The sequence below is a fragment of the Clytia hemisphaerica genome, unplaced genomic scaffold (genome assembly GCF_902728285.1).
Source record: "Clytia hemisphaerica strain Z4C2 unplaced genomic scaffold, Clytia hemisphaerica genome assembly, whole genome shotgun sequence".
NCBI lineage: Eukaryota > Metazoa > Cnidaria > Hydrozoa > Leptothecata > Clytiidae > Clytia > Clytia hemisphaerica.
In genome coordinates this window covers 182,812-209,135 of record NW_027104564.1, presented here as the reverse complement: position 1 = coordinate 209,135, position 26,324 = coordinate 182,812, and the positions used below count along the sequence as shown (strand labels likewise).

Genomic DNA, 26,324 nt, shown 5'->3' with positions numbered 1-26,324 from the left:
AAATTAAAAGATTTGAGTACGGTTATGGAAACCTTTACGGCGCAGGTAAATATCATTTAAGGAAACGACCCGGCATGAAACTGAATGAATAAAGATCTATGACTAAATGTAATTTAAAATTTCTAAAAAATTGAAAAAAGGAAATATAAAAAGTAACAGAAAACACACAAGCCTGACTCAATGACAAATCATATTTACAATCCCATCACATGTAAGCAAAACAGAAATTCAGAAATATTCTCACTAGGTATTTTCAGGTACACCCATAGGGTTACGTTGAACAAGTTTTTCATTTTTATTCATCGATTCGTCCGCCACACAGACCTCGTCCGATTCTAAGTCTTTTTCCGAGATCTGTTTCATCGGGTCCTTATTTAAAAGCATGTTTTCGTTATTTCGTCCGGGCGTGTTGGCATTGACTGGTGCTCCCATAGGAACAGACGTTCTGGTCTGTAAACTGTTATTTCCATCAGATCCCATCAACACATTGGGATCATTAAGAGTATTTTGTGAGGCTTGGTTTAAATTACTTTGTTGAAGAGCTTGTTGTGCTGCGATTGCGCCGCCCGGAAGTTGAAGAACAGAACCGGACGGGATGATTCGTCCCCCGGATATGATCTGCGTGGCACCGGGATTATCGGTTGTTCCGTTATTTTGTAATGTGTTATTAACCACCATTGAGGTTAGAATTGGAACTTGTGACAGATGCACGATTTGTTGTGGTAACGTTGAAGAGATTTGTTGTCCAGGTGTTTGACCGACTCCACTGTTAGTTCCATTGTTCAGGTTGGCTCCGGACACGATGGGAATGGGGTTACCGTCTTGGCTGATGAAGAAGGGCATTGTTACAGTACCGGTTGGTGTGGATACCGGAATCAAAGTCTTCATACCCGCTGGTGTGTTCAATGCAAATAGACAACCGGGTGAATCTGACGATTTGAGTCTTTTCATGACTTTATTACGATCTTGTTGCGTTGATTCTGATTTGGGTGATTTGGCAGCGCTGGCATGAAATGGAGAAGGTTGACCAACACGCTTTAAACTTTGCTTTTTATTACAAAACCACACTTTCACGGTTGTTAAGTCCATATTAATCTTATTAGCAATCGCTTGCATTTCTTCAGGAGTTGGTTTAGCATTCTTCTGAAAATAATCGTTCAAAACTTGTATATATTCTGGCGAGAAACTGGTTCGCTTGCGTCGCTTCTTTTGAAATTTGTTACCTCCTCCAGTAGCTACATCAACTTCTTTTGATTGGATCCACGTGTCCAGAATTGGACGCATGCGCTCTGCAGCTTTCATCCCCAACTGTTTCCCTTCAAATCTACAAAATCAAATTTATATCATACCAAATGTGTAAGTTAAAAAGAAGGATTGCTTCGTCCTTATACATACCCTTTGTCATTATAATTATTGTTACTCGTTAATTTTGCCTTTTGTATATTGCAATTTCGAAGACATCTGCCCACGCAAACCATTTCTACGGTTTCTAATTCTAGTACATAGAAATTTCTACTGATCACACTAACCGATTCTCCAAATTTACTGCCACCCAGAAAGTAGATAATTTAAAACGAATTTTATTTTCTCTACCCAGTCAGTAGATAAGATTTCAATTCCTGCTGTAACGAGTAGTAATAAGTTCCTCACTTCAATGAATTTCTAATGACATGGTTGTGAATTGGTTAGAATACAACTAGAAAGCGACTGTACCTTGAGTGGATTAATTTTCGCATGGACTTTTTTCCACGAATCGATAATTTAAACTCATTGCGGTGCAAATTTCGCGAATCGGCCTTTCTTTATTTCCCTAGAAATTTTGGCCAATTTTGGGGTTTTTAATTTTTCGCAAGGACTAAAATTTTAGCAAAAAGGGCCAAAATTTGTAAAAGGTCGCGGAAATTTAATCCACTTAAGGTATTTTCTTGATTGTAATTATTGTTACAGTTCTATAATGCATTTTCATTCTGAAATGGAAGTATTAATTTTAAGAAAAGTGACAATCAGGGGACAATATTAATACCTCGAGATAAAAGATTGACTATAAGTAGGACCGTTAAGTGCAGATAATTCACGACCCACGTCATCTTGAGTGTAACCAAGGTTGACACGTCTTGTTTTGAATTCACGGATGAATTCTTGCATCTCTTGAGTAAGACCACCTGAGTCTTCCTTTGCAGAAACTGAACGCTTCAAAATACTAGCGTTAGTAGCTCCTAACATTTCATTTGAATGATGACTACTCATCTCAGCATCGTTGGTGCTCTTTAAGTGTAACAACACATTCTGCAGTTTCGCAGGATTGCTACCTGAAAATAAACAAGAGATACTATTATGGACCTAACTGTTTATAAAACGAACAAGCGATACTTTTATGGACCTACATGTTTAGAAAACGAATAATAAAAGTTTAATGAAGGCAATGTAAAAACAAAAAATTTAAAATTTAAAATATTGCAAGTTGGTGCCAAATATATTTTTTTCGAAAAATGAACTTTCATATAAATTAGCACAATTTAATTTTACGTCTTTATATAAAAAATCAGGAGAAACTAATGAACAGATTTTTAACGTCTAAGATTTCTATATGAGAAATCTTTAAATTTCATTAAACAAGGGGGGGGGTCGGTAGTAAATTCTCAGACATAATGACGTTTACTAAGGTGGTGGTGTGACAAAAATGCAACAAAATGGCGAAAACCTCTGAAAATCTTAACACGGAAATTTCATCAAAATATGGATCCTGCACCCCAAATGAATGCTTTATAAATGAAATAATACGGGATAACGATGTCTTGCAGTGTAGGAAGTGTCAAAGATTTGTTCATTATGCCTGTTCGGAGCTTCCAGCCTACCAAGTACAGATTTGCCTTCAGTACAAAGCAAGGAGATTCGAATGTGCGAAATGCATCACAGTCACGCCAATATTATTAGAGAAGTTCAAAACAAGTAAACAAAGAACGACCAATAACAAGGCAACAAATACTGGAGGTAAAGAGAAAGATCAAGATGAGCAATGTGTTTTCGCTAGACTGGATAGACTGGAGAAGAAGATCGACGATCTTGTAAACAAAGATGATGTCGTTAAAGGATCCAAACAACAGCAGACATACGCTAGCATCACTAAAGATGAGCTAAAGAAAAAAGACCACGATATAGAATCAAAGCAACAACAGACATACGCTAGCATTACTAAAGATGAGCTAAAGAAATTAGAGGTAAAGATCAAGAATTTCATCAAAGAAGAGAAAGAAGAAGAACGATGGTTAAACTTAACAAAGTACAATATCATTGTTCACAACCTCGGAGAGAACAAAGATGAAGACCTAGAAGAACAACGTGTAGGTGATAAGGATTATGTTGAAGAAGTTGTACAAAACCAAATGGGATTAAAGGTAAACATCGTCAGCGCAGAAAGAATAGGAGCTCGGAAGGACGAAATGTTCAAAACAAAAAGATGGCGACCCTTGAAAGTCGTGCTAAAGAACGAAGAAGAGAAACGTCATATTCTGGCATCAGTCCACAAATTAGAGAAAGACGACTTTAGAGTATCCGACGATTTTTCGAAGAAAGAACGCGAAACCATCAAAGAGTGGCATAGGAAGGCAAAGGAGAAAACAGAATTACAAAAGGATGGCAACTGGATATATAAGGTTAGAGGAAGTCCTCGGACAAAACTCTACTTTAAGAAGATCTATAACAAACCTGTTACTGAAAATGAAATATTGTAAAGACGACTGGTTAAGAGGCCCACCGTGCGCCTACAACTGTAAAATTGTAAATGTTAAGCATGATTATTTCATAGAGGTCGATAGACCTGAGAAATATATTACTGTAAATTAAAAAAAAATTAAAAAATCGAAAAACAAATTTACTACCCAGGGTAGTTAAATCTAAAATTGGTGGTATCTATGTGTTAAATGTTGAAAGAATTTTACTACCTGGGTAGTTAAAACTGGTAAAATTAGCAAATTTTAGCTATTTTTGTAATTCTTTTAATATATTTTCTGAAAAAATCTGAAAATTTTTATAACTTGAAAAAAATTTCTGTTGGAAAGTTGTTTGCTGCAAACAAAAAATTCTCGAGATGTTTTGTCAATATAAAAAAGACTTTAATTCTAAGGGCAAAACATTAATTTTTCCACAAAGTGAAAAATGTGTCACAGAAATAATCATTTTTTACCTTTTTTTGTAAAATAATTCCGAAAAGCAACCAAAAAATAGGTGGTCTTTTTGACAAATTGTCCCAAAAAATTTTACTACCAGGGTAGTAAAATACCTCTTCCAAGAGTCTGGGTGGTGGTATGTAAAATTTCGTAAAAATCCTTTTACTACTCATATATGTCTGAGATTTTACTACCGACCCCCCCTGATTAGATTTCAATTAAAAATTTGAATGCCTACAAAGTTAAATAAAGTCCAAAGATATTTAAAAAGACGATGGACAAACTTACTAGGATAAACATTGATGGGTGCCAGGCCAGGCATGGATGATTGATGTGAAGAAGTTGGTGTACTGGATGCATTGATGGATGTCTGTGATTGGTACTGAGTCAGAAAAATAATAAAAAAAGGGAAATTATTATTCAAGGTTTCTCCATAATATACACAACAAAATGAGGGGGTCTATCTAACAAATCCTGCAAATAGACAAAAAGAACGACAAATTTCATAAAGAACGACAAAAAAGAACGACAAATCTCATATTTCGCCGTCCAAAACTCAACCGAAAGTGACTGTACCACCCCTACAGATTCATTCCTCTTTGTTTATTACGGGAATTAATTACAGGAATTAACTACATGAGGTTTTAAAGAATAACAAATTACGCATGCGTGTTATTAATGCAGGAATTGCAAGAGGCACCTACTGAATGATTAAGTCATATCAATCAACTTCCACTCTATTGTATATCCTATTATATGATCAAAACATAAAACTAATTTTCTTTTAACGATATTTCAATTTTTACGGATCTGTATTGAGATAGAAATATTTTTTGAGCAACATAATCTTTGGGTTTTTAAGTTTGATTAAGCAAGTATTGGCTTTGCCAAGTCCAATATCTTTTCTCGTAGCCCAATATTTTCCATATTGGATGAGAGCCAATCGAATGTTGCTATTTATGCACGTCGGATCATTATATTAAACTATATATAAGAATCTTCTCATCATCACAGTAAACAATACATTGCATACTTGGTCTAATGAGATATTATTAAGAAACTTCCTACCTGTGGCTGGCCAGAAGAAAAGGATATGTTGCTATTGACAACTGGTGTTGATACTTGTCCACTTCCTGCTTGACCTGAAATATTTGATGAGAAATAGTTGAAATAATAACACTTCAAGTCTTGTATGTCTATTAAACACAGCTATACACAATGGAACAAACAAAATTTAAATAATATTCTAAATGCTAAGAAGCTATTTCTAAAGGTCTTAAAGGTAAAGGTGATAAAAAGTTTTAAATTGGCTAAAAAAATGGTAAATTTCATAAAAAAAAGATAAGGTTTTTTAAAAATCGAATTCATTGAGTTTGAATTTATCTCAGATATATCTTTCATATAAAATGATCCCAAAAATATTTACATTGAATAAGGAAAAATAATGGAACATAAAGTAAAAAATTTACTATGAAAGTCATACTTTCTATATCAATTTGAAAAATATATCTATTATCATTATCTTAAAATAAACTCTAGAAATCATTTTGGAAAATTTTTCATCTATTCATAATTACTGTATGGCAGAATTTTTCCTTTTACCTCAGGTATAAAATAAAGCTTTGCATTTCTGTTACAAATTTGGATAAAAAGTGATTAAAACTTCTTACCAGAAATCATAGAGGAATGTCGTCGAAACAATTCTCCAACTATTTTTTCTTCAATTTCTTTCCCATAATCTAGTTCTTGGTCACTCATCCAGATGGGAATTTCATCTTCAGGTGTGATCAAAATGACCGTCTTCTTTCTGGTTTGTAAAATGTTGGCAATTACAACCTGAAATATCAAAACATAACGGTATATAAGCAAATAGAGAAGAATTTCATAGAATATTCATATGAAATCAAAAGGCCTTTCCTTTAAAGGTAAGAGTTGTCAGGAGACAAGAATTATATGAAGTTGTTTGCTAGCCCAACCCAAAAAAAAAACACAATACAAAACAAAAATGTATACTCAAAAAGTGATTTTATTACATAATAAAAGAGTATAACTTCGATATGGAGCACAGTCACTTTAAAGATTTAAATTCTACTCGTTCTTAGATGACTATTTTTCATTCTTTTTATAAAAATATCGGGTAGTTCCTCAATTCTTGAATGTGTAAAGAATATTAATCAACCGCCTTTTTTATTGTTTTTATGTATAAACTTTAGTCATAATATAGAACTTCAGTCATTATATTGTCTATTACATCAAGTAAACATTAAAAACACAGTTGTGTATGCAAAGTTCATCTTCTTAGCCTGGAGACCCATGCTATGATTTCTTATTCTATATACTGATGGTGAAATATATAGCATGGTATGGGCTGAGAGTTTGAATTTCCCAGATCCTAATAACAGCTGAAAACATAGCCAATCAAATTTTGTTATTCTTTTACTGGTCACACTTTATTAGAGAAAGTGCAACTTCCGAAATTTGGTTTTTATCCTAGTAAGTGAAGACAGCGCTAAATTCGAATTTCCCACAGGTCATACCCGTCCTGTATACATCAGATTATAAAAATACAGGACGGGTCTCCTGTCTAAGTTCGTCTTTAACAAGTGTCTCTTAATATCGGATATTATTTAAAGAAAATGAGGTTCCTACCTGGTGATTATATTTTTGTAGTGCTTCTCTTGCTTTCTTTGTGATAATATTCATATCAGTTTCAAGCTAAAAGATTGAAAAAATGTAAAAAATCAATCATTACAGGACGACAATGATAAGCTTATAAAATCGTCAAGTAATATAATTGTGTAAGCAGTTGTAAATTCACATCATAGACAAACTAAAAATTGCATAGATAAACAAATAAGTTTATCAAAAGTTATCAGAATAGTAAAAAGGGTTAAAATTCACAAAAATACAGCCATTTACAGGGTAATTTCCAAGCACTTTTTTACCACCGTTATTCGGTGGCAAAAACTCAATTTTCAAACTCAATTTTGTAAAGAAACAAGTGATACTTTTATGGACCTACCTGGTTATGCATTTAAAACACATATAATTGATATCTACGTGAGCATGACCGTTAAACAGTCATTCAGAATACAAATAGTGACGATCTAATAAAATTAGTCGTTTGTTTCTTATAAAAAAAACGTTTAGAAACCAAAATTTCATGATCTTGAAATATTCTTTCATATTCAAGACTTTGTGAGCAAAAAGAACATCTATCTCATCAAAGATTTGAGTAATTTGACTAAGAACATTGATGTATGCTTATTAATAGTGATTCTTATAGATAAACATGTGTTTTTTGAGCCAACAATTTTTTTTGCAAAAATCTGCTTGAGCCATCTTTTACCTATTTTCATGCAAAAAATCAATGATCCAATTTTTCACAAAGTCGAAAAAACCTGTTTTTTTAGCCGTTTTTTGGCCCAAATTTGCCCTAAAATTTTTTTTTCGAAAATCGGGCTCCGTCACATTTTGCCCACCACCATTTTGCACCTTTGTACCAAAAATCAAAAGATTCCTATGATTCGATCCTGAGAAAAGCTGATAACAGACGAACGAACACAGGTTTCACTGGGGTAGGTCCAAAAAATGTGCAAGGTAAATATGCAAGATAGGGAAATGACGGTACAAAAACTTGAAGGAAAATCAACTCAATCTATACACCATTTAGTAGTGTCGACTGCGCACACGTCCAAACAATTTTCCATTGTTTTGATTTTAGCAACCACAGGAAACTTCACTCTCCTCGTAAAAGAACAATAGGTAAAATTCCGGTTCTCAAAAACCCAGCAGAGAAACCGTAGGTAAAGAACTCCTTTTAATCATAACTTCTTTTCCTCTCGATGAATTTCTGCGAAATTTTCAGGAGAGATCCATAAAATTATCATTGATACCATGTTCAAATATCTAAAACATTCTCTTTATAAAAGGAAAGAAAAAAATTGACAATGTTTACATTCCTCTAACCTTCCACAGTACTAAAGTGCTCATTTTTACCCGCCTTTACGGTGGAACACGGTGTAGAGCAAGACTCCTAAACGGTGTATTGTAATATTTTAGCTGTAAATAGGTGTAAATAAGATCATTTTCTTCGTTTACTTAAAACTACTGTGACTCTTATTGTTTTCTATTTTATGATATATTGCTAATTTGACAAATTATTTGATACATTAAAAAAAGGTTTATGCTGATAGAAAGTAAAGTTTGGTTGCAATGAGCCTTACAGTAAAGTTCTTATTTCAAATTTACCTTCTTCAACGATATGGAAATGAGATTAGTTTATTTAGTTCAAAAAGATAAAGATTGACATTAATTAACATTCACATTAAACTCCTCCAAAACATTTCAAATTAAGGTTGTTTTTCATAGATTTTTAGGTTACTACAATGCAGAAAATCACCTATTTAGGACGTGTTGAGAGAAAAAAATTTCTTAGTTGCCCAACCATGGTGGGCGCCATTTAATACCACTGGGCACTGCATTGAAACTCAATTTTTAAGACCAAAACGGTGGTAAAGTAAAGTGCTTGGAAATTACCCTGATTTATAAGGTTTCAAATGCTGCAAGCTTGGCTATGATTTAGACAAAATTTGATGTTCAATTCAATGTTGTTCTTCTTTGAATAAAATCAAAATCATTTTATTTAATCAATTATACCTTGAATGAAACCACAAAAGCATTTTTTGCCCACTCTCGAACAAGAGGAGATAACATTTTGGGTGTTGGCGACATATTTAGAACAAAGTTTTTATCTGACGATTGAATCTTGTGCTCAGCCTGAAAAATGAGAAAACTTCTAAAATCAAAACATTTTAGAAGACAAAATATTATTCTATTTTAATACACTCGATGCAGTTGATGAATTATAAGTGATTAAAAAAACATTTGATTACCATTTCGTTATCTGGGATGTAAAAATCTGAAACAGCAGCAGCCAAATAAAACATGACATTTCTACCAAGAGGTGACAAAGCCTCAGATGATGCTCGTAATAAAAACAAATAATCTGAAAGTGTCATGAATCCAATCTTTAATAGCAAGCATCCGTTTTGAACCTGAAAAATTGTCAAACAATGTAAATACAGTTTTCAAAATAGGGTTAAGGAACCTTCTCTACGGTTATCAATCTCAGTAGAACAATTTTCCTCTTCCCTTTCTGATCATGTTTAGTCTTGATCAAAATTTATATCGATGAAATATTTAAAAGTTCCTTACCTCTTTGTACCTGCGTACTACATCTTGCAAACCAGGTGCCCTTGTCTCATCCACTACAAAAAAATTTATCATATTAAGCAGATATTCAAAAAATAAATGATCAGTAAAGACGCTTGCTTTCAATAGTGGCTAATACATAAAGATTGGATTCGTGACACTTTCAGATTATTTGTTTTTTTAAATTCTCTAAATCAATCAATTTGGTTAATTTGAGTGGACTGACTGACTGACTGATTGCATTTGCAAGGAAACAATTTTTGTTAATATTGTAAAAAACGAAAAAGTTTACAAAGAATGGTTATATTAGAGGCAATAATGAGTCAGTTAGGGAATTACTCTTCATCAAAATCACTTTGACTTACTTTTACCGAAATTTTCCTCCGATTTTAGGTTTTACATTGAATAAAGTCTATGTAAGGCTGGATCTACCTCGAAACCAATACTTTATGTGTTTTCATGAATTTTACCAGATTTTTTTGCCTTTTTTGACAAATTTTCTGCCTTTGATTGAAATTCAACTTTCCTTTACATAACAAAAGGTCATTTAGACAGCTAATTATCATTTTTAATGACTGAAACGAAGGATAATGATGTATCATGTAATTATGCTTCTGTTTAATTTGATAAGTCGATTTTTAGCGTTTTTTAACAATTTCAGAAAGTATCTTTTTTATTCAATTGAGCATAACTTTTGATCTAATAAATCGAATTTAATAAATGACCCATCAAAATTTAAGTTCATCTTTCTTCTTTCAAGTAAAGTAGGAATGGTTGTATTTAAAATCTTTAGATTTCTAGAAAATTAGTTTTAAAGAGAGAAACTTTTTTGTGGCGCACCCGGTACAAAATAAAAAGTAGGGAAATTGTGTAAGGGAAACATACTGGGACATAAACTGGCTTTCCTATATACCTGCTTTTCCTGCTCTTATAAAATGAAGGTCTAAAAAAATTCAGATTAATGGCAGATCAGATTGAGTCAGAAGAGAAAAAAATTAATAATTTTTGGGGGATTTCAATTTTATACTTATTTTTGAAAAAAAAACTACATACGTATAAACCAGAACTTAACCAGTAGTTGCCTTACCTGTAAGTCTGTAAGCACCACTCGTGTCCAGCTGTAACTCCAACAAATCAAGTGCATTATGCCCTTCAAAGTGTCTACAGAAAGGCTCAAATGATCTTTGTCTATGTAGAAATATGACTGCATATCCATGAAGAAGAAAATATCTAAAACAGGTTTTGGTTAAGAAAGATAGTTGAAGTTCATCTTGAAAATTACTCTTCAAAACAGAAATTCCTCACAATAATCAAACAAAATTGATCAAAGTATATTTTGCTAATTCTTGAGATTTTTTGGCTTTAACACAACAGAAATCCATTAAAAAATACCTGGTTGAGTGTGATGGGTAATTAGTAGACATTGTTATTTTACGAAATAATCCAATAATCTAGACAATTAGACATTTTCACGGAGTCTACTACTGGCCAGTTTAAATATTAAAATTACAGTCCTTCATTTAGGTTTCAGCTTCTGGGACAATGCTCCTTCTAGTTTATGATTTCCTTTTTCATTTCAACTTTATTAGATTTGTTAATATGAAAAGGATACTCTGCAGATGCAGCACCTCTTGTTCCTTGACTGAAGTTATCGACAAAACGAACTGTATTGCTTTCAACTGGAACTGTAGTACCTCCACTCTATAAAGAAAAATTATCAAAGTAATAAAAAATTGGCTAAATAATAGAGATAAAATTATCATTACAAGGGTTCCAGTTATAGCTTTGTACTTCGCAAAATGCGAATTGAATTTCAGATTTAGCGACCCAAAAAGATTTCCTAACTCAAAAATGAAGTTACAAAATAAAAGAAAACTTTTTTTTTTACTATAATTCTTTCATTTGTTTATTTATTGCTATATCAACTTGCTACCTCGCAACTTTCTTAATTCATTTATTTATTGCTTTATCTACTATGCGCTACTTCACTACTTTATTTACTCATTTGTCTATTGCTTTATCCACTCACAATTTTATATGCTCGTTTAACTATTGCTTTATCAACTCACTAATTCGCTAATTTATTTATTCTTTCATTTATCTATTGCTTTATCAACTCGCAACTTCGCTACTTTATTCACTCATTTATCTATTGCTTTATCAACTCGCAACTTTATTCGCTTGTTTAATTATTGCTTTATCTTTATCAACTCACTACTTTTTCCTGCAATTTGGGAAAAAGCTCTGGATACATATTTAGTTGTTCTCCAGGGTTTGCCTGCATTTTCTGATGGAAAGTTGTTTTTCGAGGTTTTCTCAATACATAAAACCCTCTCAAATTCAAGTATGTTAAACAAAGATTCCTAACAAAAGTTAGAAGCTGAAAACCCATTTCGGAAAGATGTGTTTATTTACCGCTCTGATAATTTTAGACACATCTGTGGAGTGGGTTTATTTATTTATTTTTAATTCCGAGAAGTTTGAATGGACCTCTTGCTAGGCGCAATGTCACATTGGAAAATTAAAAACATCCAACATAACTTCACATTTAGCTAGCAAAAGCTCTACGGGAAAGGTGCATATTATTCCTATCATGTAAGAAAGGTTGTTCTAATTCTATTGGATTATCACTTAATACATTAGTACATTTTTGTGATTTAAAGTAGATGGAATAATTGGTGATAAAAGTATATACAATATATTTTACACGCTAGTTATTTGTAAGAATCAAATTTGAATAAAGCTGAAAATCAATTCAAGAAATTGAAAAATCTAGAAAATCAAGCATTCCATACACTAAGATTTTATCATGATCTTCATCGAAGATAAAAAAAGTGAATTTTTGAACCAGATATTTTTTGGAAAACATTTTTCGTAACTTTAACAACCCTGATAAATGAAAAATTTATTTTTATTTTACCGACCGACCGACCGACCCATATTTTGCTAACTATCTGCCAGTAGAACAACAAATCAAATTGGTCTCGCCTTATCCACAAAATTAATTCTAATGGAAATTTGGAAAGGCCATATCTTAAACAAAACTCAAAAATGACAAATAAATGAACTACTTTTTTAATGCCTAATGCTTGGCATTAAAAGTGTTGATAATGTTTTTTTCAACAACCAGCATGCATGATTTGGCAGTAAAAGGCACAAAATTGTGAAGTTATTGTCTCCCCTACAGTCTTAGTATATATAACCCGCCCCACCCCCTACTGCTGCACAAAGAGTCTAGCCTAGCTTTATATCCTAATCCGAGGGGGGGGGGTACTTAGGCAAATGGAGGGTACGATATGTGCCGCCCTTAAGGGTACCTTTTTTGGATTTCGAAAGTCCCGCTGCTAAGTAGGGTTGGAAAAATCAGAAAATCAAGTTTCAGTCCCTCTAAGGGTCGGAGAAATAAGAAAATTTCACTTTTTTCCCTCAGAAAGATCGACATATTGGTCAAAATTGGTCAAATTTGCCCCTATAAGCGTCGTAAAATTCACAAAATTTTCCTTTGTTTTCTCTTTTTTAGTCCCGGTACTCTTGGGTGCCTAATAAACGTACAGACCTTAAATAAACGTACAGGGCCAGGCGTAATCTATCGAACAAAATCGAATTCGATTTTTAATCGAATTTATCGAAACTAATCGAAATTAATACTTCGATTAGCTTCGATTAGTTTCGATTAATTCGATTATCGAAAAATTCGATAGATTACGCCTGGACAGGGGGGAAATAAAATTGGAATTAATAAATGTACAGGCTGAAATAAACGTATAGGTGAGAAATCAGAGCTAAAATAAATAAACGTACAGGCTAAAATAAACGTAGTACAATTCATTAGTACAGTATGAATCAGGCGATATTGGGTCAAAATAAATAAACTTACAGAAGGGAATAAACGTACAGAAAGGGAAAATTCTTCAAAATAAATAAATGTACAGGCACGAAATTTGACACAAAAAAATTAAACGTACATGTACGTTTATTAGGCACCCAAGAGTAAGGGTCCAAGTGTAGGAAGTCGGGCCTGTCAGCTTGCAACCCAGGTACCCCCTCCCCCAATCCCAGATCCTGATATTTTGAAGTTAGTCTTAGCTGTCATGACACTTCCTTCTTGCTTCTAGTACATGTTTTTTTCTTAAGCATTAGGGTTCATTATTTTGAACTGAGTCTGCTGAGGCTGGGTTAAGGCCCAAATATGCCCCTGGCTATGCTTAAATGAAAAACGTGTCTAGATGTAAAAGAATATAAAGGAAATCATGATGGAAGGGCACAAGGATTATGATGGTTTTTATATGAGAATGACTTTTATAAATTATGCCCTTTCTGACTGATTGTCTATCAGCATATTGTAAACTTATTTGTTCTTTGAACTTTACCAAACATATAAATCAAGAAAGAAAATATTGAACAATATGAAAAATTAAAATTCTTCCTAAATAATCTATGCAATATTAATTTTGTTTAATTAAAACAATGCAAAAATGGCTAATTATTCCCTTCTTCAAAAATTCGCATAATTTTACTTTATATCAAAATTTAAAATATTTTAAAATCTTACCGTCACAAGGACGATGTTCCGACCAATTTGATGGTGTTTTACAGCAAAATCTTGAATGGTTCTTTTTGCCTCATCAAGATTCGAAGGAGGTCTTGTTTTGGAAAAATATTCATTCCAGTCAGCCATTTTGTAATTTTAATGCATGTCCGTCCTCATCTCTGTCAAGCCTCTTCCATTTCTCTCATGGAATTTTCACAAATTATTCAGCGATTTTGATTGGTCGGCTATAAATATTTCTTTTGTATAGATTTTGGAAAACCCAGGGTCGAGAAAATCAAAATGGTGGATAAAATTGTAAACAACTTACTTTCGCTTTCAAGCAGGAAAACAGTGTAATGGCGCTGATGATGATCTCGGTCAAAACGGACTAACTTTAAAGTTTATTTCATTAATTTTCATTCCATTTTGCTAAGATTTACACTCATTTATTGATGGATATTCTTCAAGTGGTTTTAATTTAATCACACCATTTCTTATTTATAGAAAGAAAAGACAGAACAAGCTCCAGTTCTAGTGAGTGACGGGGACAAGTAAAAAACGAAAATGGGTCGAGAAGGTCCAAATAAAGCCGCTGGCTTCGTTATCTTTCGTCGACATGGAGAAAACAAGGAGATTTCTTTTTTGATGCTTCAATCTTCAAAGAATAACTTGAATTGGACACCTCCGAAAGGACACGTGGAACGAGGGGAGTTAGACATGGAGGCTGCTTATCGCGAAACGGAGGAAGAAGCGGGACTCACAGAGAAGCAATTCCGTGTTTATCCAAACTTTCTTGCAGTTTTAGAATATTCTTTCAAAGGAAAACCTAAGACGGTTGTTTATTGGTTAGCCGAGCTAAATGATTCGAATGCAAAAGTTAGACTATCACATGAACATATTGATTATAAATGGCTGAGTTGTGAAGAGGCGTGTACAAAATCTGGTTATGCGGACATGCAAAAGGTCTTAAGAAATAGTGTAACATTTATTGAAAGCCTTGGCGATGAAGGCTAGCGTCTTAACCAGTTAACACAGTTAACAGTAATAAAATTTGTGAAATAATCATATGTCTTGGGATTTTAGGTTTTGATTTGTGGGGCAGCAAGCAATTATCCTTAAATACTTTACTTTTTTGTTTTGGAATTATCTTACTTTCAGGTTTTGTGTATTTATAAATATTTTTGATCGGTTTTACTTTATACAGATCAACAGATTTCTGATAGACTTTATATGTATATTGAAAAATGATTTTTTAAAGGAAAGCATTCATACAAAACACGAACAGACCATGTGTTTGAAAAATATCCCGAGAATATCTCAATAAAAATTACATTATTCATGGAGGCTTCAAACTTTAACAATAGTGATTCTTTTGTTATACAATCATCAATTTTATATTCAATTCTCTTCTTTATTGAATAATATTAAAAGTTTATGAACTTTCTTTATACTTTTTTCATATTCGATTGAATAGTTTATTATAGACCGCGATAAAATGTAAAAGAAATCTTTGAAAATATTTAGACTGAGGTTGAGGTGAGGACTAACATTGATTTGGAAATTTTTGTGAGGTCAAGAAAAGGTGTAATGTTTGAAATCGTTAAATTGCGAAGACAAATCTTCGAGTTACCGATAGTTCAAGTAACGGAAAGGGAAAATAGCCTAAGGGGTTTCTTTGGGGACAAATTGCTCGAGAAAAGAATTTCTGGCATCTCACAGAAAAGTTCCATACCACTGTCTGCAAAATGACCCTACTTAGTACTTACTACACTATATACATAAAAACCTCTCCATCCCCTATATAGGCTAGTATGGAGGTCAATTAAAACTCTCCTTTCTTTTCAAATTCTGTTTTGAATTAATCACGATTAAATTAGAGATGTTTATGACAAGAAATTGTTCGTGCTATGTTATGATTAATAAGTCTCGTCAATGACATTCCATTCCGCTGTTGTTTTGTTTCGATCATTTGTCCCATTTACTGTTAACAGACGTAAATGTTTATTTTGGATTTTGAAACCAAAACCATTACTAGCTGAACGGAGTGATTATTTTTTAATTCTACCTTACTGTACAATTTTGTTGGTGTATCGTTTGTAAAAAGTATTTGCACAGATTTACTAGAACGTAGCATGCATAAAGTTAGTGATGCATGCCGGTTGATCTATGAAAAAATATCTCAAAAGTTTAATCTAGTTAGGTTATCTTGATTAAAACGAAGCACGTTTCTTCCACTTCAAGGCGTCGAAAACTGTCTGAAAATTTTTGTGAGTCACCCAGTAGTGTAAATCTAACACGTTCTTGCGAAGAGTCCTGCCAAAATAGCCAGTAGAATACAAAATACTAAAATACCTTAGTAAAACAGCTTTAAAAGCATGTATACTTATCAAGAAGATTTGTTTAATTTTCTAGAGACTTTGTAAAATGATATTACCCAACTTTTGAATCAGTTATTAATAAGGAAGACGTTTATAAGGAACTTGAGGCTGAAAATGGCCCCAAGAATAAGGAATTGTTAAGGAACTGGTCAGGCTGAGAATAAGGAAAATAGAGAGTTAAACTTAAACTTTAACACATTTACACACCCCCTTCTTACAGACCTGGCAGGATTTTTTCATCCAGTGGGGTTAAAAAACGGACTGAAACACGATGGGGATTAATGTTCCCACATTTCTTATGGCTGGGGATTGAAATTCTTTTTAGTTTTCAAGTCAAAATTCAGTTGGGATGGGGGAAATAGCATAATATTTTGCAGTGGGGATTGGTTTATTTGATTATTTTCAGTGGGGACACAAATTGGAGAATCATTTTCGATCGGGAAGATATTTTGACCAATTTTTCCAGTGAAAGGGTCCCAGTGGGTCTGTGAGAATTTACAAAAGCCTGAACAAAAAAAAGACGAAATATATTGACGAAACAACATTCAATAAACGTCTTTTTCAGTACTGTACACTGTAGTCCATTGTTATACTTTTACATAGATTACATACTTAGCAAATCCAATCTTAGCAGCTTAGTAAATAAGGAACTCGATAAGGAACTTTGAGGCTGAAATTCTCTGGAAAAATAAGAAAGTGCTGGAGAAAATTGATAAAAAATAATTGAATAGAAGACCCACATTTTCGTTTAGGATAAGCGATGTGACACGCAGACCACACTCACGAAGCGACCTAAATAGACATGGATGTGAATTTCGTTTGGGAAAACAAAGACAAAGATGTAACTGATATCAATAAAGTGGAATTACTTCTGGCAAAAGCACAATCTATATTTTCAGACCCGTTTTCAGACTATGAGAAAGCTGAAGAAGGAAATTTGTTGAAAAGAAAAGTGATGAGAAAAGCCTCTGAAAGCAACGCTGATCTTTACGCCCTCACTGTTCACAACCTACCGATTGGTATGAATGAGTTTCACTTGTTTTGCATATATCTCACCATTGTATTAAAAAAAGTTCTAGTGGGACTGTGAGACAGGGGTGTAGTTGGGGGCCTAGTTGTAGTAGCTGATAAAGAGATGACACGAAGAGAAAGCTTTCTTTTCTATAATCCAAAAGGAAAACAGCAAGAGAATACAAGAAACAAAATAACCTAATGAGTTCATTTTGTGCCAAAACACTTTATTGTGGTGATAATTGGATGTAAATGCAAATCTTATTAGACAGAAACCATACTTCTTTTTATAAGCACTCTAACACCCACTCACACGTGTATTGTTCTATTTGTAGGTGTTTACCACTATATGTTTTTGGTGCGAACTGCAGAAAAAGAATGGTTATCCATCTCAACAATTCAAAAGATCACAATGCTCGGACCAAGAAGAAAAGTGAATTACATTGAACTTGATCCAACAACACCGAAAAGCATCATTTCTTTCTCCGAATGTAAGTTAGAAACACTCCCTCCTTTAATCATCATACGAAGGACGACTTCCCCGGGGGGGAGGGGGTACTTAGGCAAATGGAGGGTACGGTATGTGCCGCCCTTAAGGGTACCTTTTTTGGATTTCCAAAGTCCAAAGTCCCACTACTTCTTATCATAACTATTATAACCTTGATACCATCGTCCTATATGCAGTTGGGATCCTTGAATATTTTTTAAGCTTTTCCCGTAGGGATGACGAAAAAGGGACAAAATCCCCCAAGGTCTCACTGAGTCAGTGACACAGATGTGTATTATGGAATAAAGGCGAGAGAAGAATAGGTGAAGAAGAACTCTTTGAATCAATTTGTTCTCAACTCTTCATCAGAAAATAAAACTCAGCTACTATTTTATCATTAGGATCGACAAGTCTCCGACTCCTACTATAGTAGAAAAAAGGGCATAATTGTTGACATTACATTTTGTAGGCATTGATGAGAACACACCATTGATGAACCCGCCTACCGCCATAAAGAATGCGTCGCCATCCTCTGAACAACCTCGTCGGAGTTTCGCTTGTTTGTGCTGTACTAGGTGACGCGAAAAAATGTAACTTCATTATACCATTGAATGTCCCACATCACCTGAAGACCTGGCAATACTCAAAGATTATTTGCTCCGGTTATAACCGTGTAGGACTGCAGAAAACTTTACAGAAAGAGTATAAAAATGAAAATTTAAAATGAAGAGCTTGGAGGAAAACAAATAATAAAACGAAATGCCTTATATTGATAGTTTCACAAAATATGATGGCTGGAGGTACTTTTATGTCTTTATTACGAGACTGAAGAAAACCTTACCGGAAAATTATGACTGGTCACTAAAAATGAAAATTAAAAAGAAAAATACGAACATTCAGAGATTATTCTGTAGAAGGAAGATTGGACCATGGCTTGTACAAGGATCTTGTTTTACGTTGTTCGTATTTATATGTCTTTTAAACTTGTAAATTTTTAACTTTAAATAAATAAAGGGAAAGCAAGCATAATTTTTGAAAAGAAAATTATTTTATCATGTCAATAAAATATATTATGAAAGCAACAAACGGTTAAAAAAATAGTTTGACAATTTACAATCTTACAAACACACAGCTTTAAAAAGTCACCCCCATCTTTATATTTACAAAATAAAAATCTATAAATCTAGAATGAAAATAGTTCTAGTATAAAAATAGTTTCTTAATCAATGTATAAAGTTAAAATTGTCTCCCAAATATAAAAATGTATGTACCTGCTGTCGTTCCGTTTGTTGACATATTTGACAGGATTCGAACGAGATTCACCTTGTTCATCAGGGCTTCATTCTGTAAAAAAGTCAATATGATAAACTCATTTACATTCTTATTTTCTTTGATAAGAACAATGAGGCTCAAAAGCGCCAAAAAATAGGAACAATTTAAAAGCGCAATTCATGATATTCATGACCTAATGTTTTATACGGAAGCACCCGAGATAACCCGGAACTAGTGGCAAAATAACAAAAGACTAGTGGCAAATTTTGCCACTAGTTCCGGATTATTAATTGTGTCCTTCCGTATAAAAGATTACATCATGAATATCATGAATTACTCAATTTCAAGCAATTTAGGAGTCAAAGTAGTAGAAACTGGGTATAGTGTCCAAAATACCTCAATTTCACTCTATACTGCAAATAAGAACAGGATAAGGACAATTTGAGGCTCAAAGAGCCAAAAAAATAAGAAAAAGTCAAACAATCTTTTTAACGTAAAAACTAAACCCGTCAAATCTATCAAACTCATACTGGAAGAGTTTTCATTTTTCTAATAAAGCTTGATCAAAGAGCTCCGATCTGGGACGTAGAGTAATTCTAAATTTTTAAGGTTTCAAAGAACACAATCAAACAAAATAACATATCTTACTGCTTTCGAACACTGATGGTCGAGTACGTAATGAAGGTGTGTTTCTCCTCAATCCAGTGGATCCATTATAGCCAATGATAGGTTTTGGATTACTCATAAACAACTCGTGACCAGCAACCTCCAGGGTACTGTATCCTGAGAGATGATTGAAAGCCTTTGTTTAAACCCTTCATACAAAATATTAGCAGAAAGAAGAAATTGCTCTAATCAATACAGGTAAAGTTAAACTGGGGAATGGCATAGCGAACCATAGTCTATACGATAGACAACTCCAGGCTTTTAGGCCTTACTCTTGGTCTATAGGCACTGCTATAGCTCGAAGCGAAGGAAGATATGACGTAGCCTAAGCGAACCTTAGAAACGAAGAACTCAACCATTTTCTTGTGCATGTGATAAAAGAATTCGCAAAGGGTGTAAGCTCTAACCTGCTCCACTTCGATTGCGTTCTTTGAGGTACTTTCCCATCGAGCCGTTCGTATGGAAACGGTCTGTTTGTTTTCCCATCATTGACTCTCCACCACCGTCCTGAAAGTATTGTGAACATAAAGATGAAATTTTGTTTACTCCAGGATAAGGTTTTCAATCTTAAACCCGGGACGGCAACTAATTTCTGTTCTCAAATTTCACATTCTAACCCCTCAATCTTGAAGATAAAATCTATTGAGATTTACTATACAGTGGAATCTCGATAACTCAAACACGCACGCATTGTGGGATTGTTTCGGGAGTATTACAATAGAAATCTCTTAGGAATCCCTCGAGGGAATTTTATTGTAATACTCCCGAAACAATCTCACAATGCATCGCTTTTTTAGAAAAATCAAAAACTCCGATAATATCTATTGTTCGAATAGAGGAGACATTCGAGTTATATAAGGTTAGAGTTGTCTAAAGTTGGAGTCATGGAGACTGTATTGGGAAAAGAATATTGTGAAAATCATTAATATATTAACTTCAAACTTCTGAAGAGTTCTCTCCCCCTTCAAATGCCTATTTTCCTTCCTTTCTCCAAATAGAAATATTTGCTCCATACCTGACCAGTTCGTTTGAGAGCTGATTTGACAACCGGACTTTTAAAGTATGATTTGACTGTTGCATCCTTTTTCGCATTGTAGGGTGGTATACCGGTTGCATGTTTGGGGTTGTACGATTCACTGTCAACAGAAAGTGTTCCCACGGCAACACAATCCAACACAAAGCCTTTTTCACGTTTGATTTTATCAGCTGGTGAAAGTTCAGGTGGCCCTCCTCGTGTCATCTTATCTGTTTTTGTGTTTTTTATTTTTTTCTGATGAAATACCAAAACGTTAGAATTGAGAAAGAAGAAAATGAATGTATAGGCTTACACCTATCAGCATTATTTTCGAGAGGGTTCCTTCAAATGAATTTAGTCTATAACAGCGGCGATCAAAGTTTAATATACGACGACAAGACTTAAATTTACTCCAATAAATATTTCCTAAAGCTTAAAACTAAAAAATAGTTAAAAATATTTCTTTTTGTCTCAATTTAAACTTACATACAAACCGTTCCAAAAATTCAAAATTTCAATTTTTCTTTCCCTTTTTACAAACAAAAAAAAGTTAAATAAGCTAATGGTATCCAATTATTACAACAAAATCATCCAACTTAAATAATGCAAAAAATTAAATATCTTAAAATAAAATCGGAATTCAGAATTGTTGACTCGTGGTATTTCTCTTTAAACGGTCTTCTGTAAACTTCGAATAATTTCCAGCGGCAATGCTTTATACGATCGAACGTCAATTTCATCTGACGGTTTACACAATGAAGTCTTCCACCATTACGAGCTCATATCCATTCTTATTTTCCCCAGAATTCATGATATGCACCATTGCAATGTCTACCACGGACCCAACAGCTGATTAATTGAAAGTGACGTATTGACTGATTTTACGTCACTTACAAACAATCAGCGATATAATGTCAGAAGACATTGCAGTGGTGCATATCAAGAATATAAATAATCAGTAAAATACTGCACATGATATCAACCCACATCAAAGAATCATCTGTAAAACATATTTCATCAATTTTTGGCAAGCCCAATAATTTCCAGGATATATAAGAACAACATGACGATATCAATATAAAGATTGAGTGCTGCAAAAATGTATTCTTCAGGACTAATGGAATATTTCTTATTACCTCCCATCATCAACTGTGTGTCGAACACCAAGTACTGAAAAACAAAGTGAAGAACATGATAACAATATCATATATCATTATATATATTTGCAATATGCCTTAAAAATCTACCCTATAAAAGCAAAACAGGCCTTACTATCCCTCTTTATTTGCCGTCGAATAGACCAATTCTTTCAGTGTTGTTGTGGATATAGTCCTATAAAAGTTAAGGCATTGATGGCAGTATCTTTCTTGATCAGTTAGATCATTTTGAATCAAGTGAATCTTACCAAACCAAAGATCAAAGCTCCCAGACAAGCATAAACCAAGCGCACAATCTGTAATGAAAAGCATATAGTTTGGCCTTTAAAATAATGTGATAAAAGATCTTGAGTCGGGGCTTTCAAATGTCTGAACACAGAACACTGAATATATTTCATTTCCAGTACATGTTGCTTTTTATAAGCATAACGCTTATAAGCATATGAAGGGTCAGATTTTCAGAATTCCTACGCATAACATATGTCAGCCTGGAATATTTTTCAAGTTGTAATTTTTTATCTGTTTAAAAAGGTTTGGTAGAGGTCAAGCAAAAAAAAGACATTCCAGGGCTAGCTACATTCCACTGCTCCCAAAATCTGAACAAATTTTTACAAAATTTCTGAAATTTCACTAAAAACTTGGCTTGGGGTGAATAATAAGCATGGTTCATAAGCATGTAATAAGCATAAGCTATGCCTGGAAGCTTTAAGAACTTAAGCATACACAAGCCTGACCAAGGGGCATACACTTGCTTATAAAAAAAACAAAACATGTATCTATCAACCGAGTGTTTGTTTAAAATATTCCACAAAGCTTCATCTATGCAAAAAACCTTCCACCCTTCTATAATAACAGACTGAATTCATAGAAAAGAGGGCAACATGCGGTCAACTCACTGTAATTCGAACCTCTATTATTCGTGTCTTTCTTTAATTCGACAAAAACTTTTGGTGCCCACGCAGATCGAATTAGAGAGAGTCAACTGTACAACATAATTATTTACCTTGTTGTGGAAGAAGATGGTTAAGAAGCCGAAGCAAAGCAAAACAATGAGTGCAACAAACAAACAGCCTCCCATCATCGTAAAGTCATACTGAAATTGAAAAAATAAAAAAGTGGCATAATCTAACAGGTTCTCTTACGTGTCTAATGAACGCAGGGGATGGGGGTTCTAATTTTAATAGACGGGGGGGGGGGCAAATAATTAAATACCGAGGGGTTGGAAATTGTACCCCCAAATACCTCAACAATAAGGTTATTATATAATAAGGCCTGGCTAATTAGAGAAAAATAAGGGACTCTTCTTTTGACAGCTGAAAATATTTTCATGGGGTCCTAATAAGGTTGCAGGGGTTGAAAAAAAAACTCAAAAACAAGCGGGGTCACCTGAAAGTATATAACTCCTCGAAACTGTAATAGCTTAAAGAAAATTATTTTTCAGGACACGCACCAACCAATTTTCAAAAACTATCCCTTATTTGAATTCTCGAAATACTAAATACGTAGTGTACCTTCGTTTGTAGAGCAAAGACGGTGATGGCTAGGGTAACAACCTAAAAGGATATCAAACATTTTAAAACAGTTTGGTATTAGAGCACATGACACAATGATACCATTTGAAATTTAATGTCAGGAGAAGCTGCCAGGAGAGCTATGACCCAAACCATTTAAAAATAAGAAATTTTTTCCATTCATAGGATTGGTATGTACATTTTTCCTGATTTTTAAATCGGTCTGAAATGGGACTGTTTTAAGTAAATAAGGGGGTCAAAATTTAATAAATTTTGACCCTCAAGGAGTATCATGGTTGTTCAGTGCTTTTGGCCCCATCTATTTAAATATTTTTATTGGATTCAATCAATTCAATTCATATAAAATTTTGAAAACTGAATTGAATTTTATTTTCAATTGATGATCGTCTCCACGGGGTGAAACTATTAGTATTGAAATAAAACACATTAACTTCATTCGATAATAGTATATATGCTTTCGATTCCGATTGGGCAAGCACTCTTCTGATGAATGAGAGTCCAACTCAACAAGAAGAAGAAAACTGAATTATATATATTTACAGCGACGATGCCCATAGCCATCAAAACTTCATCCACTTGATAATGTCTAAGGAAATAAAACAAAACTGTGAACAAAACTGAGCATTTACAAACTCCCATGAATTTACATCTTTTTGTTTGTCTATTTTCCACTGTAATCTTCTTTTAATTTACTTTTAACAAAATACGTCTACATTTTTTCGAAATCTTTCTTTAGATGGATTTTGAGCATCAAGAAACAACAAAAATTTGTCATTGTACAACAGGCAAGTTTGACTTACGCAGAAACAACACCAAGCAGGAGACTTTCAAAAAGGGTCTATAAAAAAAATAGATTACTCGTTATAATTAGATGTACTGGTTATAGCCGATAGACTAAACAAATTGGTTATACTGCTCTTAAAGAAAATATTGGTTTGCCATCAGCGATTCTAGACATTGGATTTATCAAAGTTCTGTTTACATTTGGGTAATTTTGTACTGAAAGCTCAAGATCTAGAAGGGAATTCACGATTCTAGAACAAGATAGATACGAAAGAAGTTTTGATTTTTAAAAAAGAAATTTTTGCTTTAAAATAGCAATACATTTTTTTAGATGTCATTGTAGGCTTGGTTGGATGACAGCAAACCAACATTTCGTTAAAGTTCAACCTTATTGTGCAATTGAAGACCAAGGTAAAGGCCATCAGGTTCTTAAGATTACATGGTCTTTTCATAGCACTATACTTACAAATAATCCAAGAAGAATAAAGTTGGTTGGGAAGCTCCTCCTAAAATGAAAGTAGTAAACAATATTATTCAAACGGGAAATATTTTGTGAGAGCGATATGCTGGAAATATTTTTTTGGCAAAAGATATGGATATTAATAGCACTGGGGAATGAATGCGCTGATTTAATCAAAAGTCAGCAAAAATCATAAGGAAAGCAAAACTATAAAAATCCATTTTCCTTATCGCATTGTTTTTACAAGGTAGAAGCTGGAAAAGTCAAATGAATCATGTTTCCTCACCTAACATTCTCACAACAAGCAATTACTATCATTAAAACTAACGCTCCAACCCTATAAACAAAATAATAAATTTATGTCAATCATCAAACATTTTTTTTGAAAAATCAACACAATAAAATTAATGAATAATAAACATAATATGCAGTAACAGAACACAGTGTACGAAATCCATTAAAATGTTACCAAGCGAACCAGAACAATCCAACACTTCGTTTAACATATTCATTGACTGGCTTTCTAAAAATGAAAAACGAAATCGATGAATTCGTAAAAGAAAAGGAAAGACCATGTTGATGTCTTTCAAGAATTGATTGGCAGTAAATTGGACAATTGTACAAGGGAAAGCTCAAAAAATTAAATTTTTATGCTATGAATCATAGACGAGATGAAAAAAAAATTGAAATTATTTCTTACGACAAAACGAAAAGACAAACGATTCCAATGGATACCATCAATTGACAAAATAGAATTGAATATACTTTTTTGATGAAACCTAAAAAATAATTGATATACATAAAATTAACATCACTTCTAAAATCAAGGGGTCTACTTTAACCAATCAAAATCACAATAATACCTCATGTTAAAAATAACAATGCTGTACAGAAGAGAAGGGTACTCTATCATGAACAAAGACATTCATTATTACCTTGTCTGACTGATTTCTCACTGAATGAAGATATACCAGCATTATCATCGTCCCGTGGAAATAGATTATCACTTTCATTGTAACTATCAGGGGGTGGAGGCGGAGGTGCTGGAGGTTGTTCGCCATATACATAGGTTGAAGAGTAAGGTGGTGGCTGGTTGGCTTCAACGTCATAATTTTGTTGTGGTACCTGTTGGTATCCTGGTTGGGGAGGATAATAACCTTGCTGTTGAGGTGGCTGGTAGTATCCTTGTTGATTTGGTTGACTCATAACTGTTATATTTTTATCTTTTATATTTTTTATCTAATCCAATAATACTAAAAGAAGAAATATTTTGATAAACAAAAATTGAATGCAACATGCAGCTTCTGGAAATCTTTGATTGTTATGAATTCTATAAAATTCGAAGTTGTCAGTTCAAAGATTATTTGGTTCAATTTGCAAGGTTGCATATAGGCTGTAAAGGTTGTAAAGTTTCGACAGTTTCTGTATTTTAAAGTGGAGAAGAAAGAGAAAGAGAGATTTGACAAGATAGACCTAGAATTTGGATTCTTTGATGATGTTATAATATCATAATATAAAAATATTTGAATATGATATTCAGTATAGCATCGAATTAACGAAGATATTACATTGTTGCATTCTTGTTATTCACGAAAAATTGCTTGGGAAAGGCTGAAATGGGACAACAAATGTGGTAGGACCCATTTCCAAAG

General features: G+C 33.4%; 5 protein-coding genes across 5 annotated transcripts; 2 read left to right on the top strand and 3 right to left on the bottom strand.

Moving 5' to 3' along the window:
* Positions 1–95: 95 nt before the first annotated feature.
* On the bottom strand, positions 96–14,125 carry LOC136823380 (uncharacterized). Its single transcript, XM_067079556.1, has 12 exons — positions 13,933–14,125; positions 10,993–11,081; positions 10,468–10,610; positions 9,384–9,436; positions 9,062–9,223; positions 8,826–8,945; positions 6,816–6,881; positions 5,837–6,002; positions 5,235–5,308; positions 4,455–4,548; positions 2,024–2,309; positions 96–1,324 (listed from the first exon to the last, which is right to left on the bottom strand). The coding sequence occupies exons 1-12, from the start codon at positions 14,056–14,058 to the stop codon at positions 244–246; spliced, it is 2,460 nt and encodes an 819-aa protein (XP_066935657.1). The 5' UTR covers positions 14,059–14,125; the 3' UTR covers positions 96–243.
* Positions 14,126–14,475: 350 nt separating this feature from the next.
* Positions 14,476–14,925, top strand: LOC136823361 (bis(5'-nucleosyl)-tetraphosphatase [asymmetrical]-like). The gene has a single exon (XM_067079532.1). The coding sequence runs from the start codon at positions 14,476–14,478 to the stop codon at positions 14,923–14,925; it is 450 nt and encodes a 149-aa protein (XP_066935633.1).
* Positions 14,926–15,926: 1,001 nt separating this feature from the next.
* LOC136823378 (uncharacterized) lies at positions 15,927–19,029 on the top strand. The gene is made up of 3 exons (XM_067079554.1): positions 15,927–17,308; positions 17,636–17,791; positions 18,257–19,029. Exons 1-3 carry the CDS (start codon positions 17,092–17,094, stop codon positions 18,364–18,366), a joined length of 483 nt encoding a protein of 160 aa, XP_066935655.1. The 5' UTR covers positions 15,927–17,091; the 3' UTR covers positions 18,367–19,029.
* Positions 18,840–21,019, bottom strand: LOC136823379 (sperm microtubule associated protein 1-like). Its single transcript, XM_067079555.1, has 4 exons — positions 20,741–21,019; positions 20,133–20,232; positions 19,708–19,842; positions 18,840–19,131 (listed from the first exon to the last, which is right to left on the bottom strand). Exons 1-4 carry the CDS (start codon positions 20,963–20,965, stop codon positions 19,127–19,129), a joined length of 465 nt encoding a protein of 154 aa, XP_066935656.1. The 5' UTR covers positions 20,966–21,019; the 3' UTR covers positions 18,840–19,126.
* A 154-nt stretch (positions 21,020–21,173) lies between these two features.
* On the bottom strand, positions 21,174–25,929 carry LOC136823377 (protein lifeguard 1-like). Its single transcript, XM_067079552.1, has 11 exons — positions 25,608–25,929; positions 25,373–25,451; positions 25,142–25,195; positions 24,959–25,009; positions 24,679–24,718; positions 24,230–24,267; positions 23,970–24,015; positions 23,409–23,450; positions 22,901–22,990; positions 22,146–22,193; positions 21,174–21,910 (listed from the first exon to the last, which is right to left on the bottom strand). Exons 1-11 carry the CDS (start codon positions 25,876–25,878, stop codon positions 21,758–21,760), a joined length of 912 nt encoding a protein of 303 aa, XP_066935653.1. The 5' UTR covers positions 25,879–25,929; the 3' UTR covers positions 21,174–21,757.
* Between the last annotated feature and the right edge of the window lie 395 nt (positions 25,930–26,324).

Bases quoted from the DNA above. Each gene is read 5' to 3' on its own strand.
- LOC136823379 (XM_067079555.1), bottom strand. From the start codon at position 20,965: ATGACACGAGGAGGGCCACCTGAACTTTCACCAGCTGATAAAATCAAA. The intron at 20,233-20,740 runs GTATGGAGCAAA...CAATACTTTCAG, and splicing joins CTCTCAAACGAACTGGTCAG to GACGGTGGTGGAGAGTCAAT. The intron at 19,843-20,132 runs GTTAGAGCTTAC...ATCATCTCTCAG, and splicing joins ACGCAATCGAAGTGGAGCAG to GATACAGTACCCTGGAGGTT.
- LOC136823377 (XM_067079552.1), bottom strand. From the start codon at position 25,878: ATGAGTCAACCAAATCAACAAGGATACTACCAGCCACCTCAACAGCAA. The intron at 25,452-25,607 runs GTAATAATGAAT...ATTATTTTTTAG, and splicing joins TGAGAAATCAGTCAGACAAG to GTTTCATCAAAAAAGTATAT. The intron at 22,991-23,408 runs GTACACTACGTA...TTTCAATTTCAG, and splicing joins TCTTTGCTCTACAAACGAAG to TATGACTTTACGATGATGGG.
- LOC136823361 (XM_067079532.1), top strand. From the start codon at position 14,476: ATGGGTCGAGAAGGTCCAAATAAAGCCGCTGGCTTCGTTATCTTTCGT.
- LOC136823378 (XM_067079554.1), top strand. From the start codon at position 17,092: ATGGATGTGAATTTCGTTTGGGAAAACAAAGACAAAGATGTAACTGAT. The intron at 17,309-17,635 runs GTATGAATGAGT...TTCTATTTGTAG, and splicing joins TGTTCACAACCTACCGATTG to GTGTTTACCACTATATGTTT. The intron at 17,792-18,256 runs GTAAGTTAGAAA...TACATTTTGTAG, and splicing joins CATCATTTCTTTCTCCGAAT to GCATTGATGAGAACACACCA.
- LOC136823380 (XM_067079556.1), bottom strand. From the start codon at position 14,058: ATGGCTGACTGGAATGAATATTTTTCCAAAACAAGACCTCCTTCGAAT. The intron at 11,082-13,932 runs GTAAGATTTTAA...TTTTCTTTATAG, and splicing joins GGAACATCGTCCTTGTGACG to AGTGGAGGTACTACAGTTCC. The intron at 6,882-8,825 runs GTATAATTGATT...TCAATCTTTTAG, and splicing joins CTTTTGTGGTTTCATTCAAG to CTTGAAACTGATATGAATAT.